Raw genomic sequence first — 22,780 nt, forward strand, 5'->3', positions numbered from 1 at the left:
GTAATTAAAATTACATATAATTTCTACAAAACCAGAAAACCCATTGCCATCGAGTCGATCCCAACTCATAGCGACCCTATAGGACAGAAAGAACTGCCCCATAGGGTTTCCAAGGAGTGGCTGGTAGATTCGAACTGCTGACCTTTTGGTTAGCAGCCAAGCTCTTAACGACTGCACCACCAGGGCTCCAGTTTATACAAAGGATAGCTAAATAACAGTTAAAAATAAACCAGTTAAATTTTTAAAAACTCAAGAACGGCAGAGTTTAGGTGTGTAATAGCTAAAGACTCAAAACTTGTATCTGGGAAGAACAAATAGAGATATCAGGGCTGATACCAAAATTCAGTAAATTGAATACGAGATAAAGATATAAATAGCTCTTCTCTTTGCCAAAAATAGTCAGTTAGAAATGGAAATGGGTTAAAAAAAATGCAAATTAAAAAGTTGACAAAATTATAAACTATCTAAAAAAGTATATAAGAAAAATATAGGCCTTTATAATAAATCTGGAAAATTTTATTGAAAAACATAAAATAAGGACTAGATAAATTGAGAGACATATCACATTCCTGGGTGTAAATATTTACTGTTAGTCAAATATCTGCTCTGTTCAAATTAATATACTCAAGTAATGCAGGAAAGGACCTTTTTTTTTTCTTAAATACCTCTACATTCTTTAATTAATAATAGGCAAGTATTAATTTTGTAATTAAAAGAAAGTTCAAAACTTTAGCATTTTCTTCATTTTATTGTGATAAAGAGTCATTATTACTACTGTAATACTCTCTTTCCTCTTCTACCACTTTCGTCCAGAGCACCCCTACTTAGAGAATAGTGGTGGGAGGGTGGTGATTCCCATTTGACCACGGGTCCATCTACTGGGAAAGAGGTAAAGGGAGGTCTGATAATAGTAGAGAAGTTATAAAGTAATTGTTGCAGAGAGGACAAATAAGCTTACTAAAGAAAGGTAAGAATATGAAAACATCAATGTTTTGAAATGATGATTTGGCTGGTTTTGAGCGATTTGTTTCTCATTTGTTCCAAGGCAGGAGGTATATTTCTTTAGTAAGGTGTGGTGGTTCTTGTTAGATGTTGGGGCATGGAGAGTAGATTTCGACTCATAGTGACACCACACCACAGAGTGCAGCTGCCCCCATAGGACTTTCTTGACTATAATCTTGATGAAAGCAGATCGCCTGGTCTTTATCCTGCAGAGCTGTAGGGTGAGTTGGAACTGCCCATCTTTCAATTAACAGCTGAGCACTTAACCGTTGTGACACTAGGGCCTTTTCTGTTAGGTAGGTCATTTAAAATAAAAAAAATCAATCTTCACATCCCAATGGACAGTGGAATGGTTGTCAGGGTAGCTAATAGCAGATATTATTATAGATTGAATTGTGTCCCCAAAAATGTGTGTTATCTTGGCTAGGTCATGATTCCCAGTATTGTGTGATTGTCCAACATTTTGTCATCTGATGTGGTTTTCGAATGTTGTAAATCCTACCTCTATGATGTTAATAAGGCAGGATTAGTGGCAGTTATGTTAATGAGGCAGGACTCAATCTACAAGATTACGTTGTATCTTGAGTCCGTTTCTTTTGAGATATAAAAGAGAGAAGTGAGCAGAGAGACAGGGGGACCTCATTATTACCAAGCAAGAAGAGCCAGGAGCACATGTCCTTTGGACTCCAGGCCCCTGCGCTGAGAAGCTTCTAGGCCAGGGGAAGACTGCTAATAAAGCCCTTCCCCCAGAACTGACAGAGAAAGAAAGTCTTCATCTGGAGCTGGCATCACCTGGAGCTGGCATCACCTGGAGCTGGCACCATAAGTTCGGATTTCTAGCCTCCTAGACTGTGAAAAAATAAATCTCTGTTTGTTAAAGCCATCCACTTGTGGTATTTCTATTATAGCAGCACTAGATAACTAAGACACACTGTATTTAAAACCTTTAGAAAATAGCAATGGGCTGAATTTAGACTCTCCTATGCTGAGACCTAGCATCCCTGTCTCCTGACCGATCCTGGCAGATACCTCTGAGAGTGTGGGTTATTCTGAACTTGACTCAGAAAACGGCATAAGGGCTCCCTCAAGTCATGCTTTCTTCTTCAGCACAGTCTTACAGACTCCCAGAATTGTGTAGGATTTCAGCAGTGTAGTTGACAACTTTACAAGATAAAAGTGGCAGATAACTAATTTCATGGGACACTTGAGTGACCTCTTTTGAATTTTCTGTGCTCTGGGACTGAAACGTGTGTTGCTTTGCTTCTTGTAATGTTCCGGGATGGTAGTTTTGAAAACGCCAAATTATTGAATGGGAACTTCCCAAACTAAATAAAGGCTTCTTTTTTGCAACCCTTTTCTTCCAAAATACCTTACCCTTGTGCTTCTGTAGATTCCTCCAAAATCCGGAGTGAATGTTTCTCTATTTTTTTAATCAGGTGGCATGATTTATTTATGGTGAAAACCCAATGTTTCAATCTATGCCCTTGGAGGAGAACAGGTCAGTAATTTCTGACTGTGGTCAGCAGACAAAAGCTATAATGATTGCTGTAGCTTTGGAGAAATGAAGCCTTTCTTTCTCCAGTTCTTTCAGCAACTGACACAGGCATCTAAAAACCTTGGGGAAATGCTTCTGGCCTGGGCTAAGTGCCCTTTGTGATGGTGAACTATGGATTATTGTAGTTTCCTTGTAGCCAAATCACAACTATCCAGTTTGAGGTGGCTTGATCATCAAAAACAGTTCTATTGTAAATTCCAGATACTCTGTCTGAAATAAAGCACATATAAAATTATTCCAAGTGTGTTGGTAAAATTCTAACGGGAAGGGCAGGTGGATGAGAAGCATGAAGAGCAGATACTGTCCTCTCTAACCTGGCATCAGAAGTCTGTGGGTGGTAAAACATTTAATGAGCTTAGCCGCTGACTGAAAGGGTGGCGGTTCAAGACTAACCCAAAGGTACCTGGGAAGAAAGGCCTGGCAATATACTTCTAAAAATAAGCTATTGAAAATCCTATGAAGCACGATTCTGTTCCGATACACATGAGGTCACCATGAGTTGGAGTTGACCCAGTGACAACTGATTAATTAACCTGGCCTCAGTTCTCATGCTGAGGTGTGTTTGTCATCCCAAGGAGTTGTCAATTTGATCGTTCCATGCAGCTTGGATGCCTGAGAGTTTCTGCAAAGACTATTTCAGACTACTTTTGGGGTGTGCATCTGAAGAGGGTTAGGGCTCTTAATTCCCTGGGACACTCCTGAAGTAGCTTCGCCTCTCTTTATTTGGGGGGAACCACAAGCAGAATACTTCACCTGTCTCAAGTCAGAGGTTTGTGTGCATCTTTAAGAAAAGTTGAAGGTGACTCCCTGTTCCTACAGAGACGTGCAGAGTAAACTAATTATTTTTGTTTACTTGCTTGTTTGTTTGTTTGTCTCAGGGTTTATTTGCTCCTTGTTTCTGGTTTTGTGCTTTTTTTTCTGGCATGTGGATGAAGGTTGATAAGAATTCTGCACAGTTGATACTCAAGTGCTGGTAAGCACAATGCCAGGCTCCTAGTAGGAACTCAGCAAATGTGTGTTCTTCACCAAGCCTAACTCTGAACTTCTCTTCACAGCAAGTGAGAAGCAGATGATGGTGGTGTGTGAGGAGTCTCCAAAGGAATATCTCCAGCCTTTCAAGAACAAGTTGGAAGAGTTCTTCCAGAAAGGTAGGAATCTTTGTCGGCTGCACACCCTTGATGCTTTGAAATAGCTTTTATTGCACAGGTCTTTCTCTGAGGCTCCCTGCCCCTTGTACCCCGGCTGACCTTATGCAGTTGCAATGATTCTGTTAGTCCATCTTCCCATAGTGGTTACATACTCGATGTGGATGGAGTTGTCCTGTAACTTTTGCATCACCTTTCAATCCTTTTAATAGTTTAAATCTTTCAGCGTCGCTCCTATTTTTGTAAATTTTTGAAGGAAGCCTTTTTGTCTCTTTAGAGCTGTTCATTTTGTACATGTTGACCGACACGTGATGTATCTGCAAGGCTTATACAGTCTTGGACAGGTGCATAGTGATTACTTCCCTGGTTTTATGAGTTTAGCAACTTGGAGACTTGTGTTGTATTTCCCATTCCTTTTCAGAAAGGAAAATTGGGGTCAGGTGAATGTCACACAACCAATCACTTGGCACACATCAGCCCTTTGCAGTTAGCAGATGGAAGTGATATGCGTGAGACCCGGTGCGTTATTTAGAAATCCTTATCAGGTCCTGTTCCTTCCTCCACGATTTTGGCAAAAGTAGGGAACTTTTTTGTTGATTGCTAAACCCTGGTGGCGTAGTGGTTAAGAGCTATGGCTGCTAACCAAAAGGTCAGCAGTTTGAATCCACCAGGCACTCCTTGGAAACTCTATGGGGCAGTTCTACTTTGTCCTGTAGGGTTGCTGTCAGTAGGAATCAACTCGACGCCAGTGGATTTGGTTTTGGTTTTATTAGTGAGCTTGGAAGTTTGATGCCTTTTGGGTATTTCCTATTCTGACTTCTCAGATTCAGCTTAAGATGTGGAACAACAATGAAGGTGTGGAGTGGTTGTGGGGAGGATTTATCTTTGCTAGAAAGCTGGAGGAAGTGTGTGTAGAACAGTTGGGGGTATGTCAACATGTTGTTTCTATTGAGTAAGGCCACATGATACCACACCATCAACCAAACTGTTCATCAGGGTGAATACGTAAAGTATGGCCAAACCACCTTGGGAATTGCCAGAGAAATTCTCAGTCCTTGAGTCAGAGGAACTTCATTCCAGCTGCTCCCTGGAGGCGGAGATCGTTCAGTCCCTGCATGATGAGGGCTTGTTAGCATTGAAGCCAGAGAAGTCAGAGGTCCCTTCTGGCCCTTCCTGGACCTCATATGTGATGGAAGTCATGCTGTCAGGCAAAGGGCCATCTCGAGAGCAAGCAGGGATGCCGACACTTACGTGCTATGTGACTATGATTAGTAGGTTTTATAGTTAACTCATCAGAGTAAACTCATTGCTTTATAATCATACCATGTAAATATAACCTAAATGGTCTGTAGGAAAATATAAAATTTTCCCTTTGCTTATCCCCAATTAATAATTTCTGCTGCTGACATATGTAGCCTTAATTTGCAACTAGACTCACCTACTTGGATTCTATTTTTATTTTTAATTGTTATTTTCTTTATCTGAATAATTCTGCAGTGTGTATATATACCTGGGTGTTATCTGCCTGTATGCTCTAATGGTTTCAATATTTTTCTTCAAACCAGCTAGCATCTTAAAGCATTTGTAGTGTGAATCTTATTCTTTTTTGGTAAAAAAAAAAGATAAATATAGATAGGTTCAGAACCTTGACAATCATCTTGAGTGTTTTGGATAAATAATTTGCAAATCACAGTTTGGAGTTACCTGTTAGCTTCTTCTCTGCTAGGTTTCTTAAGAAACTTTTGCTGTGCTCAGAGAGGAGAAATTGGCGAGACAAACTGGACCGTGTTTTAGGGAAGCAAGGGTGTGACCACAGAAAGCTGTTCTAAGAAAGCCCTAGAGCAATGAATGCTTCTCAACCCTGGCGGCACACTCATCACTTGGGGAAGATTTAAAAAGTCTTGACACCAAGGCCAAACCCCAGACCACTGACACCAGCATCTCTGGGAATGGGACCAGGCATCAGCATTTTTTGTTACTTCCCTTCCCATGTTAAGCCCAAGTTCAGAGCCACTGTTGTCAAGCTTCGGTCACCTTTTAATGTGTATTCAGAGGTATTTGTTCAGAACCTGCTACATGTTTGGCACTGTGGCAGACAACGGGAATACTAAGACGAATCATTTACTTCCTGTCTCTCTCCCAAGGACTGTCTAATTGAATCCCGTCAGCTCTCCTTTAACCAACATAATGAAGGGAATGTGGGAAGGATATTAGGGATAAGTTCAAATCATGGTTAAAAGAAAACCAGTTACAAAAAAAGGAATTTTTGGCACAAAAGGAATTTAAAGGAAACATTTACCATTCTGTTAAAGAATTTAAAAATAGAAAAATAAAATATAATATTGTTGGAGTCTTAAAGATCTCAACATGGCTTGATGGAAAGGACCACCGTTCAATAGGCTGTTACTAATATCTCATTTCTTAACTGAGTTGGTCAAAAACACAGTCTAGAATTGCGCTGTCCAGTATGACAGCCACCAGCCACGTGTGGCTGATGAGCAATTGAAATGTGGCTAATTTGAGCCAAGATGCGTTGTAAGTGTAAAACACAAATTGGATTTTGAAGATTTTGTACAAAAAAAAAAGTAAAATATTTCGTTTATAATTTTTTGTATTGATTGAATGTTAAAAGCAGTATAGGGGTGATATGTTTGTGACTTTGCTTGCAGTAAATGTTCTGGAATGCTAGTTTTGAAAATGCCAGGTGATTGGATAGGAATTTCCCAAAGTATATAAAAAACCAAACCAAACCCATTGCCATCAAGTGGATTCCAACTCATAGCGACCCTATAGTATATAAAGTTTATAGAAACCAAAACCAAACTCGTTGCCATCGAGTCAATTCCAATTCATAGCAACCCTCTAGGACATGGTAGAACTGCCCCCATAGGGTTTCCAAGGATCGCCTGGTGGATTCAAACTTCCAACCTTTTGGTTAGCAGCCAGAGCTGTTAACCACTATACTACCAGGGTTTCCAAAGTATATAAAGGCTTCCTTTATTTACTTGCGTGGATAATATTTTGGATCTGTTGAGTTAAATAAATAAAATATATCATTAATATTAATTTACCTATTTCTTTTTTTTTTCTAGTGTGGCTACTAGAAATTTTAAAAAGATTTGTGTGACTTTCATTATATTTCTGTTGACAGTGCTGGTCTAGAAACAAGGTCTCGAGGCCTTCCTTGTGTCATTCCTTCACTGTCTGTGTCACATTGTTCTCCACCTTGTCAGCTTGGCTCTTGGGCTGTTGGAAGGCAGAGTTTCATGAGCTAACCCCATTTCCACTTTTGCTCTGAGTCTGGCCATTGTTTGGCTCTCAAGTAGGTCTGCTTAACTGAGAGAGGAGATGGCATTCTGCTTCATTAGGACATGACTCGATTCAGAGGGTGAGGCTTTGCCAACTTGCAGTGTATTCAAAATATTGCATGGCCACTCTTGAGTTCGAAATGGTAGTCCCTTTTTATGTAGCTATTTCACTGATTCATAGAAATTTTCAGATTTCTTACCCTACCACAAATATGTACTAGCCACCCTTGGATAATTAAAATATTACAGTAATTACACTAGACAGCTTAAATATAGTATTTCATGTCATGTAAGATGCCAGTCACTGTGAGAGGCACCATTATCATATGTACTACTGAGAAAGAAGGAGCCCCGGTGGCACAATGGTTAAGCGCTTGGCTGCTAACCGAAAAGTTGGCTATTCGAACACACCCAGTGGCTCTGTGGGAGAAAGACCTTGACCTGCTTCCACAAAGATTACAGCCAAGAAAAGCCTGTGGGGTAGTTCTTCTCTGACATACGGGGTTGCTGTGAGTCGGCATCAGCTCGACAGCACTCAAGAACCACACTAAGAAAGGCTGCTGCCAGTTAAACCGTGACATCTCATAGATTGTAGGAGATGCAAAAATGTGAGAATTCCATCAATTTTGGGATTAATGAAATATGCTGCTATTATCATGTGTATAGTATCAGGGAGGAAGAATGCCTCATGGTTCCAAGTAAGTCAGGTAAGACTTTGAGCAAAGGAGATATTTTTGTTCATACTTGAAATAGAACAAAGATGATGATGATGACAATGATAGCTAACATTTACTGAGTGCCTCTATATGCAGACATTATGGGGAGCAGGTCACCTTTCTTATTCTCATTACAACCCTCTGAAGTAAGCACTGTTATCACCCTACTTACAGATGAGGAAACCAAGGATTAGAAGGTCTCGGCAGACGAAGTTGTGCAGCGAATCCAGGCAGAGGAAAAGCACTGCAAGTCTTAGAAGGAAGAAAGACATGGCAGGAGACTCAGTGTGGCTAGATCACAGGGCATGTGGGAAAACACGAGACCAAAAATGGAGGGAAGAGTCTACAAGACTAGCTAAAAAAACTTTGCTTGTAGGCAACTGAGAGCCTTTGAAAAATAGTATGCATGGAAGCGAAATGGTCACATTGGGTTTATCTTTGAGAGGGGATCATTTTGGTATTATTGTCCTGGCTGTTAAGAAATACATTATAACTGACAGCAATATAAAGAAGAGTTGGAAAAATAAGAGATCAGTCTATTAAGCTATTTTACAGTAATCCAGGGAAATGATGGCATCTTGGTTATCTAGTGCTGCTGTAACAGAAATACCACAAGTGGATGACTTTAACAAACAAATTTATTCTCTCACAGTCTAGGAGGCTGGAAGTCCGAATTCATGGTGCCAGCTCCAAGGGAAAGCTTTCTCTCTCTGTCAGCTCTAGGGGAAGGTCGTTCTTTTCTATCTTCCCCTGGTCTAGGAGGTTCTCAGCACAGGGACCTTGGGTCCTAAGGACATGCTCCCCTCCTGGTTCTTCATTCTTGGTGACATGAGGTCCCCCTGTCTCTCTGCTCAATTCTCTCATATCTCAAAAGAGATTGATTCAACATACAGCTTAATCTTATAGATTGAGTCCTGCTTCATTAACCTAACTGCCCCTAACCCTGCTTCATTAACATCATAGAGGTAGGATTTATAACACATAGGAAAATCATATCAGATGATAAAAATGGTGGACAGTCACATAATACTGGGAATTGTGGCCTAGCCACATTGACACACATTTCTGAGGGACACAATTCAATCCATAACAGATGGTAAGGACTTGAGCAAAAGCAATGACAAAAAATAAGGAACACATTTATAAAGTTTTTAGGAGTTGCAGAACTGGATAAGCCATTGGAAGAAAAAAAAGAAAGAGAGGAGAAGATAATTCCCATTTTCTTGCATAGACAACTGGCTGGATACTGATAAAGAAGTCCAGATTTGGGATGGAGGACAACGAGGTAAACTTTGGATATGTTAATTTTGATGTATATATGGGACACACACAGGTAGAGATGTTCTGTGGAAGAGATCTCAGTGAGACTTCAGAGGTAGTAGTTTAAGCCATAGGAATGAAATGAGATAGCCCTCAAGAAAGAGTCTAGAATGAGAGGGTTCCTGAAGTACTGGAGTATCTGAGCACAGGGTGTAATATAATAATCACAATGAAGAGAAGGCATTCCTGTACTTCTATAGAACAGCTTATACAAAGTATTTGACAGGAAAGCTAGTTTTCTATTAAGGGCCCTTATCTTTCATAAAAGGAGCCCTGGTGGTGCAGTGGTTAAGGGGTTGGCTGCTAACTGAAAGGTTAGTGGTTCAAACCCACCACTCTCAGAGAGAAAGATGTGGCAGTCTGCTTCCGTAAAGATTACAGCCTTGGAAATTCTGTGGTGTGTTCTATTCTGTCCTATAGGGTCACTATGAGTTGGAATCAACTCAATGGTGATGGATTTTTTTGTTTGGATCATTCATAAATTCTTTAGCAATTGCATTATTCTTGCCTGAGAAGTCACATGCGTTGTGACTCAGTTGATACACGGACAGGCTTATTTTTACATAAGCTGCAATTCAGTTCTTTTAACAATCATGATGATTTAATTTTTCTTTTGTAGATCATATCCTGTTGCCACACTCAAGTGTCTGTTTCGTCCTTCCCTTCTCAAAAATGCCCTTAAATAGTGTTGTTTGACAAAACCATGGTGCTTCTCCTTAACTAATTTCATTTCCTGAGCAGAAGTGAAAGCAATTTTAATGGCAACACTTTTCAGAGTCACCGTCGCCATGGCGTCTAAGCCTTCTTCCTTACATGTTTTCTTTTCCCCAGTAGGCTTTTGTCGATTGCAGTTTACAGCTCAGGCCGGAGTAACCTTGTGCAGACATTATTTGGGCTCATGTTTTCCCACCCTCAGATCAAACATGGTCATAATGATATGGTCTTCAAAAATGTGATGCTCACATTAAAAGTCCCCATAAACATGGCAGGGATTCTGTAATTGAAAGAAGGCGCAGAGCAGCTGATTACATCCTAGGTAGAGATCTTGTAGGTGGTCTTTTCGCATTGTTAAACCGGTCATTTGTATTTATAGCTTTGGCAGGGAGGGCTGGAACCTAAACTGGCTCTAACGCCAGCACTCCCACACTTGGCCTTCTCTCCTTCTCCATTAATTTTACCCGGCATTCGTGAATGCAGCCAAACTCAAAAAGAGTCTGAATATCAAACTGTCCTCTAAGGTTCTTTGACTAGCTGAGATTAGAGATGTTCTTAACTTCAAGAACCTGTTTCCTAGTCAAAAAACAAATAAATGAATAAATAAATAAACTTACCAAGCTGGGGAAGGGTCCCCCTCCCTACACTGAATGCTGCAAAGGGAATTATCTAAATAGTTGGATACTTCGTGGCAGGTGTTAATAATCATTTGGTGAATTAATGAACAAAAGGCCCAAATCTTGTAAAGTGCCTGGATAAACTGTGTGCGTGCGTGCGTGCGTGCGTGCGTGCGTGCGTGCACGTCCACCCCCCGTCCAGCCCTGTGTGTTTCCTGTTTAAATCCTTTCAGAGTTGGTAAATCATGCCAGATTCTGGTAAGATTCATTTTTGGTATGCAATGCAAATCTTGTGGTCAGCTCTCTTGGATGCCAAAACATCTTTCTGTGCTGGTGTATGCATATAATCCATTCTTTATAAATACTTAGGTCAGATTAGATTGACAGAGGCCACAAGTGAACCTCTAAACTGCAAATTACGAGTATTAGGCAATCTCCTCAGTTCATCTCCCAAAAAAGTAGAAACAAAACCATCTGAGTCATTATATTCAAGCATTAAGGTTACAGAGATCTGGAAGAGTCGGTGGTCCAGACAATGTGATGACCTGTGAGAGGAAATAGTTCTTACATTCTTTACAGAGCATGTGGAAGGAGGAATTACGGCTGGGAAAATATGTGCTCTGCATGGGCCAAAATGGGTTCTTGTATATCTCATTGCTACTCAAGGAAGTCCAAGCATGGATAGTTCCAAACCTTCATCAAATGACCAACACTTAAGATGATCTGTTGTGATCTTTGCATCACTGGAGTAACAGAGCAGTAATCCTTGGAAAGGGCAGAAACCTATCTTATCGGAGGTTTATTAAGAGGACTCATCTGAAAGGGTTAGTTTGAATCCAATTTTTTTTAAAAATCTTTGCAGAGAGCCTATAGTGTTCCCAGGAAGTCAGTCTGTCTATGTCTGTCTCTTCCTTCTCCTTCCTCTTCCTCCTCCTCCCTCCCTCTCCTTTTCCCTTTCTCCCTCTTTCTCTCCCTGTGTCCCCTCTCCATTTCTGGCCAGGCATCCAATAGTTTTTGTATTTTTAGTAACTCTGGTTCTCTTTTTCTTTTTCATTCTTGCCAGTGAAAAATTTTGCAAAAAGAAGAAAAACTTTTAAATTATTTTCATGTATGTATAATACTGATATAAAAACCTGGGGAAAAAAAACAAAAGAGTAAAAAAAAGAGAACCTACAAACTGGGAAAAAACTTTTGCGTATGATATATCCAACAAAGGTCTAATCTCTAAAATCTATAAGACAATCCAACACCTCTACAACAAAAAGTCAAAGAATCTGATTAAAAATGGGCAAAGGATATGAATAGACACTTCACCAAAGAAGACATTCAGGTAGCTAACAGACAGATGAGTAAATGCTTCTGATCACTAGCCATTAGAGAAAAGCAAATCAAAACTACAATGAGATACCATCTCATCCCAACATTACTTGCACTACTCAAAAAAACAGAAAATAACAAATGTTGGGGAGGCTGCGAGGAGATTGGAACTCTTATGCACTGCTGGTGGGAATGTAAAATGGTACAACCACTTTGGAAAGCAATATGGCACTTCCTTAAAGAGTTAGAATACCGTACGATGCAGCAGTCCCATTCCTAGGAATATATCCTAGAGAAATAAGAGCCATCACAATAGACATATGCACACCCATGTTCACTGCAGCATTTTTCACAATAGCAAAAAGATAGAAACAGCCTAAGTGCCTATCAACAGGTGAATGGGTAAACTATGGTTCATACACACAGTGGAATACTACACAATGATAAAGAACAAGGATGAATCTGTGAAACATCTCACAACATGGATGAATCTGGAGGGCATTATGCTGAGTGAAATAAGTCAATCACAAAAGGACAAATACTTTATGAGACCACTATTATAAAAGCTCATGAAAAGATTTACACACAGAAACAAACAATCTTTGATGAGGAAAATCTTTTATGAGGTAGGAGAGGGGTAGGGAGAGAAAAACACTAACTAGATAGTAGATAAATGGTAACTTTGGTGAATGGTATGACAGAACACAATACTGAGGAGGTCAGAATACCTTGACCATGGAAAAGTCATAGATGCTTCACAAACATATCCAAACTCCCTGAGGGACCGAGTTACTAGGCTGAGAGCTAGGGACCATGGTCTCGGGGGACATCTAGCTCAATTGGCATAACATAGTTTATAAAGAAAATGTTCTACGTCTGACAGTGGTGAGTAGCATCTGGGGTCTTAAAAGCCTGTGCGTGGCCATCTAAGATACATCTGGTCCCACCCCATCTGGAACGAAGGAGAATGAAGAAAACCAAAGACACAGGGAAAGATTAGTCCAAAGGACTAATGGACTACAACTACCACAGCCTCCACCAGACTGAGCCCAGAACAACTAGATGGTGCCTGGCTATCACCACCGACTGCTCTGAGAGGGATCACAACAGGCGGACCCAGACAGAGCTGGAGAAAAATGTAGAACAAAATCCTAACTCACAAAAAAGACCAGATTTACTGGCCTGACAGAGACTGGAGCAACCCCAAGAGTATGGCCCTGAGGCACTCTTTTAACTCAGTATTGAAGTCACTCCTGAAGTTCACCCTTTAGCCAAAGATTAGAGAGGTCTATAGAACAAGCAATAACGCATATGGGGAATATAGTTTGTAGTTCAATCATGTATACAAGACTAAATGGGCACACCAGCCCAAAAGCAAAGACAAGACAAAAGGGGTAGGAAAACTGGATGAATGGAAATGGGGAACCCGGGGTGGAAAAGGAGAGAGTGTTGACACATCATGGAATTGGCAGCCAATATCACAAAACATTTTGTGTGTTAATTGTTTAATGAAAAACTAATTTGCTCTGTAAACTTTTACCTAAAGCACAAAAACGAAAAAACTTGAAAAAAAGAGACTGCACCAAAATAAAAAGAAAACTACCGACCAGTTTCACTTTAACATAGCACATTTCAGGACCAAATGAAGTTTATTCCCAAAATGCGAACATGGTATGATACTAGGAAGTCTGTAAATATCATTAATTGTTATTAATAGTTCTGGGGACAAAAATCATAAACTCTTAGAGGGCCTTCTCTAGAGCAGCAGATATTTAGATATTGCGCGCGCATGCGCACACACGCCCCCCCCCCCCCCCCCACACAGACAATGGCTCCAAGCTCACGAGACCAGATTGCTTTCGTAGAACAGGGACTGTTCATTAAATTGATATTTACAAGTTTGGATAGAACCTTTAACTGTATCAGTATTTCTAGGGCCCACCTCATGATGGTGATGTTTTATCCCTTCATTTCCCCTTCCATGGCAGAATCCAAGATCCTTTGATGAAATTCTGGCACTGCAGTTTCAGTAACCCCTTTTTGTTGAGTAGAACATCCATCCCCCTGGTAGAACAGAAGTAGGGGACTGAGCCAAGTGGGCCAAGCTCTTTTCTCTCTATGTATAGACTTTCTTGTCCACTTATCAATTCTCCCATTTTGTATTTCATTGTTGTATTTATTATCCTATCACCAACCTCTGTGAGAAACCCCAATTTGTTTAAAACTTCCCTCTTAAGTTTTCAATTCAGAATCTTCTTGGATTCAACAGTTGATGCATAGTGCTTCTTTTCTTCTTTCCAGCAATACTTTGAGGCTGATTTTGTCATTCGTAACTTTCCAGAAAGATAACTGACTGAGTAACTTACTCAAGATCAGTGTGGGCACAATCCGAATGTTGTTATTGTACTATCCTAATAACTTGGAAAATCACTTATTTTCTCTCTTTACCAAGATCCTTGTGGGTAAATAGAAATAAGTATTTTCTCTCTCCATCTAGCTTAGCCCTTGGGACTCAAATTCCTACAGTCCTAATAGACACCTTTCTACCTTTCCAACAATAACAGCAAAGATTTTGATTGTCCTTTGTAAAGAACTGTGGTGACAAGTAGTTTATGGAATCAGTATTGAGCTCTGCATTCTTGCGTAATAGTTGTTTTCATGATAAATTGCTTCATGGAATTTTTGGCCCAGCTACCACTTCCTCTTTGGATTCTTTACAGCTGTCATCGAGTTTTTAATCAGTGATTGATTGCCGTTGCTATCCCGTGACTTGTCTTTGACTTACCCAATTATTGTCTTCTCTGTGATGGAAGAACTTAACACCTAGATTGCCTTCTGTGAGTTATTTTGTAGAATACATATGATATAAGAGGTAGTTTTGCAGATAATGTACAACTCTGGAAAGATTTCTTCGGTCTTGAAAATAATACAGCCCTGTTTCTTCTGCAGAGTTCATTTTGTTTTAGAGGAATCGGGACAGCAGTAATAGGAGCTCAGCACTAAATGAGATAATGTATGTAGAGCATACAGCACAGAGTCTTGCTCTATGCAAGTCAGCTGCTACTACTATTACTTTCTCGGTCATTTTATCACAATCCGATCAGGTGCTTCAGAGGGGCATGCTCAGAAAGTCAGCCACAAAGTTTTACTTCCTTGGGGTGAGAATAGCAGCAGTTCAAGTTCAAATAATTACGCGTCACAGAGAAAGCTCTTAAGTACTACAAGGAAAGCCATGTTCGTCCTGTTTATTTCCTCTAAAACCCAAAAGCAATGAAGATAAGCTGGGTTTCTCTCAAACTTGAACCTTCCTTGTTATGTTAATTACAGTTTATGGACCACCAGTAAGTAATTAGAGTAAAATCAGTAAGTAGAATTAGCCTAAGTTAAAAGTACCAGATATGCAGGGAGCTTTTTTACAGAATTGTATTCTTTTGCCATTAAAGTATTTTATTTTCAAGTATCTTTGTAATTTCTATAGTTGTATCTTAATGACGGAAGGGACTTCCATAATTCCACTAAAGATACCATGTCTTACGGATCACGTATCATGGCTACCAAAATCAACAATATCACCATCTAGTGGCAGTGGAGTTAAACTGCAAGCACGTGATCCTTGGGACCCACAAAGAGCCTGAGTACCTTGTCCCAGTGGTTAAGTGATGGAAAATGGCAGTAAATGCCACTAGAGTCAACAATTCTAAATGGCCTTGATAAATTGCTAATTACTGTGGTACTCAACACTCCGCTTTCTAGCAGACGGGAGAATGAGGAGAAATTTGCTTTTCCTTTTTTGGAGACACTGCAGCTTTAAAAACTTGTAAGGTGAGAAGGGAATCATTTAATCCCTTATTTGTTCTGTAAATCATCTGAATAGAGAAGAAATACGTCTACCTTTTTCTACCAGTTTTTCAAACATGAGTTTTGGTTTATGTATGCCGTTTTTCTTCTGCAAAGTAAAATGTGTGTTTGAGTAGATTAGAATGGCTCTGAACAGGGCTCAACAGTGGTTGTCTCACTGTGGGGATTATGTACTGTCACTCTGTGTCCTTTTACAAATTTAGCAAATACTGAGGGTTTAGCCTCTTGAGTTGCCAGGCCTTGATAGCACATCCTTCCCCGACCTCAGAGTCAGGCACCAGGATCTTTGTTATTTTCCACTCCGCCTCTCCCCCTAACATCTACCAACTTGTTGACATTCCAGTTATTCATTGAAATGAACAAACTGTCTGCCTACTGAGCTCATTGCACCAACCTAGTTCCTTGCCAAAATAAAAAATAAAATTTGTGGAGTAATTGTAGTATAATAATTCTAGGGAAGCGCTACATAATCAAGTAGATAACATAGGAGTCCACTGAAGACTCTGTTTGAAATTGCTGTTCTTCCGAGCAGGGCACCGTCCTTCCCTTCATTTCTTCCCTTCGGTTTCACGATTCTAGGATTAGGTCTAATTACTGACATAATGTACGTGCATGATCATCTGCTTTCTTGACCTTAAGCCTCCTCTGGCATCGGTTGCCAATTTGTAGTCATGGCTGTGGCATTAATTGTAACTGGTCTGAGCTTCATGTGGTGAAATAGGCTCCAACATGTTGACGGCAGCTAGTAGAACTAGATAGTCCTGGGTACGAGTCAAGCGGTGGGTTTTGCATCTCTTTCAAATTGTTTTCCCAGCGTTTCTGTTGTAGTCTCCTGGGAGATGGTAGTGAAAAGAGGGTGGCTTTGGAATTACACAAACCTGAGTCCAAGTTCAAATCTCTTCCCTTGGCTGTCTGACCTTGGGAAATGTCATCCAAACTGAGTCCCTCAACTTGAAGATAGAGGTCAGAATATCAACACTATAAGGGTATTGTGAGGATCAAATCAGCTAATGTATGTCAACCACCCAGAACCATATCTAACATAAAAAACAAAAACCAAACGAGTTGCTGTCAAGTCGATTCCAACTCATGGAGACCCCATGTGTTGCAGAGTGGAACTGTGCTCTGTAGGGTTTTCAAGGCTGTGGCCTTTTGGAAGCAGAGCACCAGGCCTTTCTTCTGAGGTACCTCTGGATGGGTTTGAACTACCAACCTTTCGGTTAGTAGTTGAGTGCTTAATCAATCATTTGTGCCACCCTAATCATGTACAATGTTTGTTCTCTGTCTTCCTTTTACTCTTCCCTTATGGTTCCTTGTGTTTTGCTGTGACTTACAATGCTTAGGCAAAATCAGAATTTAGTTTCATCTAAAATACTTTGTTGACCATGGGTCTTTCTTTTCCCATTCTAGCACAGATATAGTTGTTCAAACTGTCTATTAAACAAATATTAAGTTCTTACTGTGTTCTAGGCATTGTGTCACTTGCTGTTGAGACAGTGGTGAGCAAGATGAACTTAATCTCTGCTTCTGAAATTTATACTTGTCAGTGGAAATTACAGCCTGGTGACCATAACTAACCATGTTTTAGGAATCCAGGGTGGATATTCTGATCATCTATTGCTGCATAACCAACCACCTCAAAACTTAGTGGCTTAAAACAACAATTTATTATTCTCTCTCATAGTTCTTTGAGTTGACTAGTCTGAACTGGGTAGTTCTTTCCCTGGGTCTCCCATGAGACTGGAGTCAGATGGTGGCTAGAATTGGAAACATCATCTGAAAGCTTCTTCATACACATGTCTGAAACCTAGGCTGGAATGAGGAGGCTTCATGGCTGGAAGAGGTGGAGACTGGATGGGCATCAGAGTCTGTGCAGTGTCTCCCCGTGGCTTGAGCTTCCTCACAACATGGTGGTTTTGAGGTAGTTAGATTTCTTACATAGTGCCCAGCTTTTTCCGGAGCAAACATTCCAAAAGAAAGGGAATGGAAACTGCTGGGATCCTCTTACTGGACAGGGATAAGGCACAGTGTCATTTTTGGTTAAATAAATCACAGGTCAGCCAGTTTCAAGGGAGTAGAGGGATAGACTCCGTTTCTCAACAGAAGAACAGGACTTATGAACAGGGAGGCAAAGAACTGATAGTGGTCGTTTTAGAGATAAGTTACTGCAGTGTATTATTGATTGTTCCTGAGGTTCTTGTCTGTTGATATCTGAACTCTTAACTCGTAGGTTTGGGCTTTTTTGAATTAGTCCCTCAAGATTTGTAATGCTGATCATTAGTTCCTGCCCTAGGAGAAGGGGGGCTTTTTTGCCTATAGGATTCAGATAGATAATGTCTTAATTATCTCGTGCTGTTACAACAGAAATACCACAAGTGGATGGCTTTAACAAAAGCAGTTTATTCTCTCACAGTTTAGGAGGCTAGAAGTCCAAATTCAGGGTACCAGCTCTAGGAGAAGGCTTTCTCTCTCTGTGAGCTCTGGGGAAATTTCCTTGTCTTCAGTCTTGCCTTGGTCTAGGAGCTTCTCAGAGCAGGGGCCCTGGGTCCAAAGGATGCGCTCTGCTCCTGGCACTATTTTCTTGGTGATGTGAGGTCCCCCTGTCTCTCTGCTCACTTCTCTCTTTTATATCACAAAAGAGATTGACTCAAGATGCAACCCAATTTTGTAGATTGAGTCCTGCCTCATTAATATAACTGCATTTAATGATGCCTCATTAACATCATAAACCCGTTGCCGTTGAGTTGATTCCGACTCATAGTAACCCTATAGGACAGAGTAGAATTACCCCATAGAGTTTCCAAGGAGTGGCTGGTGGATTCAAACTGCCGACCTTTTGATGAGCAGCAAATCTCTTAACCACTGAGCCACTAAGCCTCCCTTAACATCATAGAGATAGGATTTACAACACAGGGGAAAATCCCATTAAATAACAAAATGGTAGATGATCACACAGTACTGGGAATCATGGCCTAGCCAAGTTGACACACATTTTTTTGGGATACAATTCAATCCATAACAGATAACAAAATATAAGTGTGGTTGCTCTGATCCTTATAACTTCTTCAGGACAAATAGTGTTTCCAGGGAGTGCCATTTCCTCACTCTCCTCAAAACTCCTTATTTCTCTGTGTGACTACATGGGTGGAAAAATCAGTCGTTTCATAAATACTGGCCTTGTGAATCTGACTCAACAAAGGCACCACATGTTACACACCTACTTTAGCATCTGAGAACCATCACCATCAATCCGAATGTATTTCCTGGGACTTAAGTCCCATTTGCTACAATTTCTACTCGATTACTTTTGAGATATTCTCCTTGACGAGTCTCCTCAGAGTTCTAACACTAAATGCACTTGACTTTATGAAGACTTTCTTCTCCCTAAGCTCCCAGAGACAAATGGCCTTTAATCTACTCCCCTAGACCCTTTCTTATTTTAATCATATAATCAGGCAATCGTCTTATTTTAGTATAGTTTAGATCTGTGATCGTATATCTTATTTTAAATAGAGTTCAATGCATTTAAAAAATCCAGTGCATAAAACAATTAACTTTCCCAGTATAGGCGTGAGAACGAGAGGAGAAAGTTGAAGATACCACATTCTTATCTCCATGTAGATGTTTTTCATTTTAACGGCCAGATTTAACTATTTTTATTCCTTTCAAAGGAATAAATGATCAGAAAATTGACAAGATGTTGGCCCAGATACTGCTGCGCTGTGGGGAACAGAATGGGAACTTGGACATTTCCTTTTCTGTACTCTTCCTTTAAATAAAACTAGTCATTCAAAAGCCCAGTGGTAAATTCTGCGTGCATTTCCAGTCAATCCCGATTTGCTGTCTGGCTCCTGAATGGCCAGGTTAGTGATTCTGCCTCTGACAGAGCCGAAGCAGAGCTCCACTGCTAGGAAAGCAGAACCCATACTTTAATTCCATATAAATCCATCGAGTTGACCTTTTTTTTTCCCAGAGGGTAAAGAATGTTTAAGGACAGATTCACAAAGGCTCCGCTTAGCTGTGGCAGGCAATTAGGATCCTGCAGGATCAGGATGCGTCCTTAGGACTTAGATGAGTTTTTTCTGTGCTTGTCAGGGTCGTTGTAGTTGAGTCTCAACTGTGAGCTACTGAATAACAGAAGAAATAAATCTGACCAATTACACTTTGTGTATAACCAGCACGATGCATTCAGACACTACAGAATGCTTTCTGATTGGGATGGGGCAAGGGAGGGGTCGATGGAACGTATACGTATAAGAGCTATTTCTAAATCACATTGAAAATAATATTTTTTTTCAATTACTAGTTTATCTACCAATTTTCTGTTATAGAAAATATACATAAGAAACCAGAATCTGGAATTCATATGAAAGTTGATGTGTTTTGATTACATGTTCCAGGTGGATTGATTTGAAACGCCACCTGTCTTAATTTAAAATAATGAAATTATTCACTTGGATATATGTGACCTTCTCTCCAGGGACATACAACATATACTCTGAGATTAGAATACCATATATGTGTGTGTGTCTATATATATATCTTTCTCAAAAATATTAAATTGACAACATCCAAGAGGCATTTAAGGAGGAACAAGTGAAAAAAAAAGTAGCCTAGTTGTTTTCCACGAACTGTGATAATCTAAACCCAAGATCAATGAGCTGTCAGGAAAAAGGAAAAAAAAAAAAAAAAAATTCCAAGCAAAAATTTCTAAAATAATAGCCAAGGGAATAACGAAAACCGCTGGCTGGGTAAGCCGTAATAAATGTTGGAGGTTTGTTGTTTTAAAATTTTGTTCCTCTGTGTATGGAAGTCACTGCCCCCAAGCAACAGTTTCTGTGTCGTATAAACCTTTTGTATTGTAAGATACTCCTGTCTGTGTGTATCTTCCAGAAATTGAGGCAGATGGAGTGAGAAGCTGTATTTTCTTCTTCTTTCTTTAATTTTATTGTGTTTTAGGTGAAAGTTTACAGTACAAATTAGTTTTTCATTCAAAAATTTTATACACAAATTGTTTTGTGACATGACTTGGCAATTAATGCCATGTGTCAGCACTCTCCGCTTTCCCTGTCCACGCTGGGTTCTCTGTGTCCATTCATCAGTTCTCCTGTCCCTTCCTGCCTTCGCTTTGCTTTGGGGCAGGTGTTGCCCATTTGGTCTCTTACACTTAATTGAACTAAGAAGCAGGTTCCCCACATGTGTTATTGTTTGTTTTATAGTCCTGTCTAATCTTTGGCTGAGAGGTGGACTTTGGAAGTGGCTTCAGTTCTGAGTTCGCAGGGTGTTCCGGGGGCCATAGTCTAGGGGGTTCCTTCATTCTCTGTCAGACCAGTAAGTCTGGTCTTTTTTTGTGAATTCGAATTTTGTTCTACATATTTCTCCCTCTCTGTCAGGGACCCTCTATTGTGATCCCTGTCAGAGTGGTCAGTAGTGGTAGCCAGGTACCATCTGGTTCTTCCGACCTCAGACTGGTGGAGGCTGTGGTTCATGTGGTCCATTAGTCCTTTGGACTAGTATTTCCCTTGTGTCTTTGGTTTTCTTCATTCTCCTTTGCTCCAAATGTGATGGGACCAATAGATGTATCTTAGATGACCGCTTGCAAGCTTTTAAGACCCCAGATGCTACTCACCAAAGTAGGATGTTGAACATTTTCTTTATGAACTATGTTATGCCAGTTGATCTAGATGTCCCCCGAGAGCGTGATCCCCAACCCTCAACCTCAGTAACTTGGTTTCTCAAGGTGTTTGGATGTGTTTAGGAAGCTTCTATGACTTTGCCTTGGTCAAGTTGTGCCGATGTCCCCTATATTGTGTGTTGTCTTTCCTTTCACCAAAGTTAACACTTGTCTACTATCTAGTTAGTGATTTCCTCTCCCCACCCCTCCCCTCCCTTGTAACTATCAAAGATGGTTCTTTTGTGTACGTGTAAATCTTTTCTTGGGCTTTTAAAGTAGTGGTCTTATACAGTATTTGCCCTTTTGTGATTGACTTATTTCCCTCAGTATAATGCCTTCCAGATTCATCCATGTTGTGAGATGTTTTGCAGACTCATCCTTGTTCTTTATCCTTGCGTAGTATTCCACTGTATGTATGTACCATAATTCGTTTATCCATTCATCTGTTGATGGGCAGTTAGGTTGTTTCAATCTTTTTGCTATTGTGAATAATGCTGCAGTGAATGTAGGTGTGCATATGTCTGTTGATATCACGGCTCTTATCGCTCTAGGATATATTCCTGGGAGTGGAATTGCTGCTTCATGTGGTATTTCTGTTTCTAGTTTTTTAAGGAGATACCATATTGTTTTCCACAGTGGTTGTACCATTTTACATTCCCAGCAGCAGTGCATAAGAGTTCCAGTCTCCCCATGACCTCTCCAACATTTGTCATTTTCTGTTTTTTTAATTAGTGCCAGTAATGTCGGGTGAGATGGTATCTCATTGTAGTTTTGATGTGCATTTCTCTAATGGCTAATGATCTCGAGCATTTCTTCATGTGTCTGTTAGCTGCCTGAATATCTTCTCTGATGAAGTTTCTGTTCATATCTTTTGCCTATTTTTTAATTGGGTTGTCTTTTTGTTGTTTAGGTGTTGAAGTATTCTATGGTTTTTAGAGATTAGACCTTTGTCAGATATGTTGTAGTCCAAATTTTTTTCCATTCGATGGGTTCTCTTTTTGCTCTTTTGGCAAAGTCTTTGGATGAACATAAGTGTTTGATCTTTAGGAGCTCCCAGGTATCTAGTTTCTCTTCTGGTGTCTGTGCCTTGTTGGTTATGGTTTGTATTCCCTTTATGCCATGCATTAGGGCCCCCAGTGTTGTCTCTATTTTTTCTTCCATGAACTTTATCATTTTAGGTTTATATTTAGGACTTTGATCTATTTTGAGTTAGTTTTTGTATATAGTATGAGGTATGGGTCCTGTTTCATTTTTTTACAGAGGGACATCCAGTTTTTCCAGCATCATTTGTTAAAAAGACTGTCTTTTCCCATTTAATGGACTTTGGTCCTTTGTCAAAGATCAGCTGACTGTAGGTGGATGGATTTACATTTGGGTTCTCAATTCTTTTCCGTTGGTCTTTGTGTCTGTTGTTGTACCGTATTTTCTTCTTTAAGAGACGATTTCTCAGTCTATTAGGACTTAACCAGTTGTGTGCATACTCCATTTCTGGTAGTCTAGTTGTACAAAACCACTGTCCACTCATTGCTGTGTGTGAATGCAGATCCACTGGCA

The 22,780-nt window shown here is 40.1% G+C and overlaps 1 protein-coding gene across 2 annotated transcripts in view; it reads left to right on the forward strand.

Moving 5' to 3' along the window:
- Window positions 1-22,780, forward strand: part of FMN1 (formin 1) — a 471,169-nt gene that overhangs the window by 358,288 nt on the left and 90,101 nt on the right. For both annotated transcript variants that reach the window (XM_012556758.2, XM_004380593.2), the window contains one exon: window positions 3,613-3,705. In XM_012556758.2, coding sequence (XP_012412212.1) covers window positions 3,613-3,705 — 93 coding nt within the window. The remainder of the gene's footprint in view (window positions 1-3,612; window positions 3,706-22,780) is intronic.

This window comes from Trichechus manatus, unplaced genomic scaffold (genome assembly GCF_000243295.1).
Source record: "Trichechus manatus latirostris isolate Lorelei unplaced genomic scaffold, TriManLat1.0 scaffold00076, whole genome shotgun sequence".
In the NCBI taxonomy this organism is placed as follows: domain Eukaryota; kingdom Metazoa; phylum Chordata; class Mammalia; order Sirenia; family Trichechidae; genus Trichechus; species Trichechus manatus.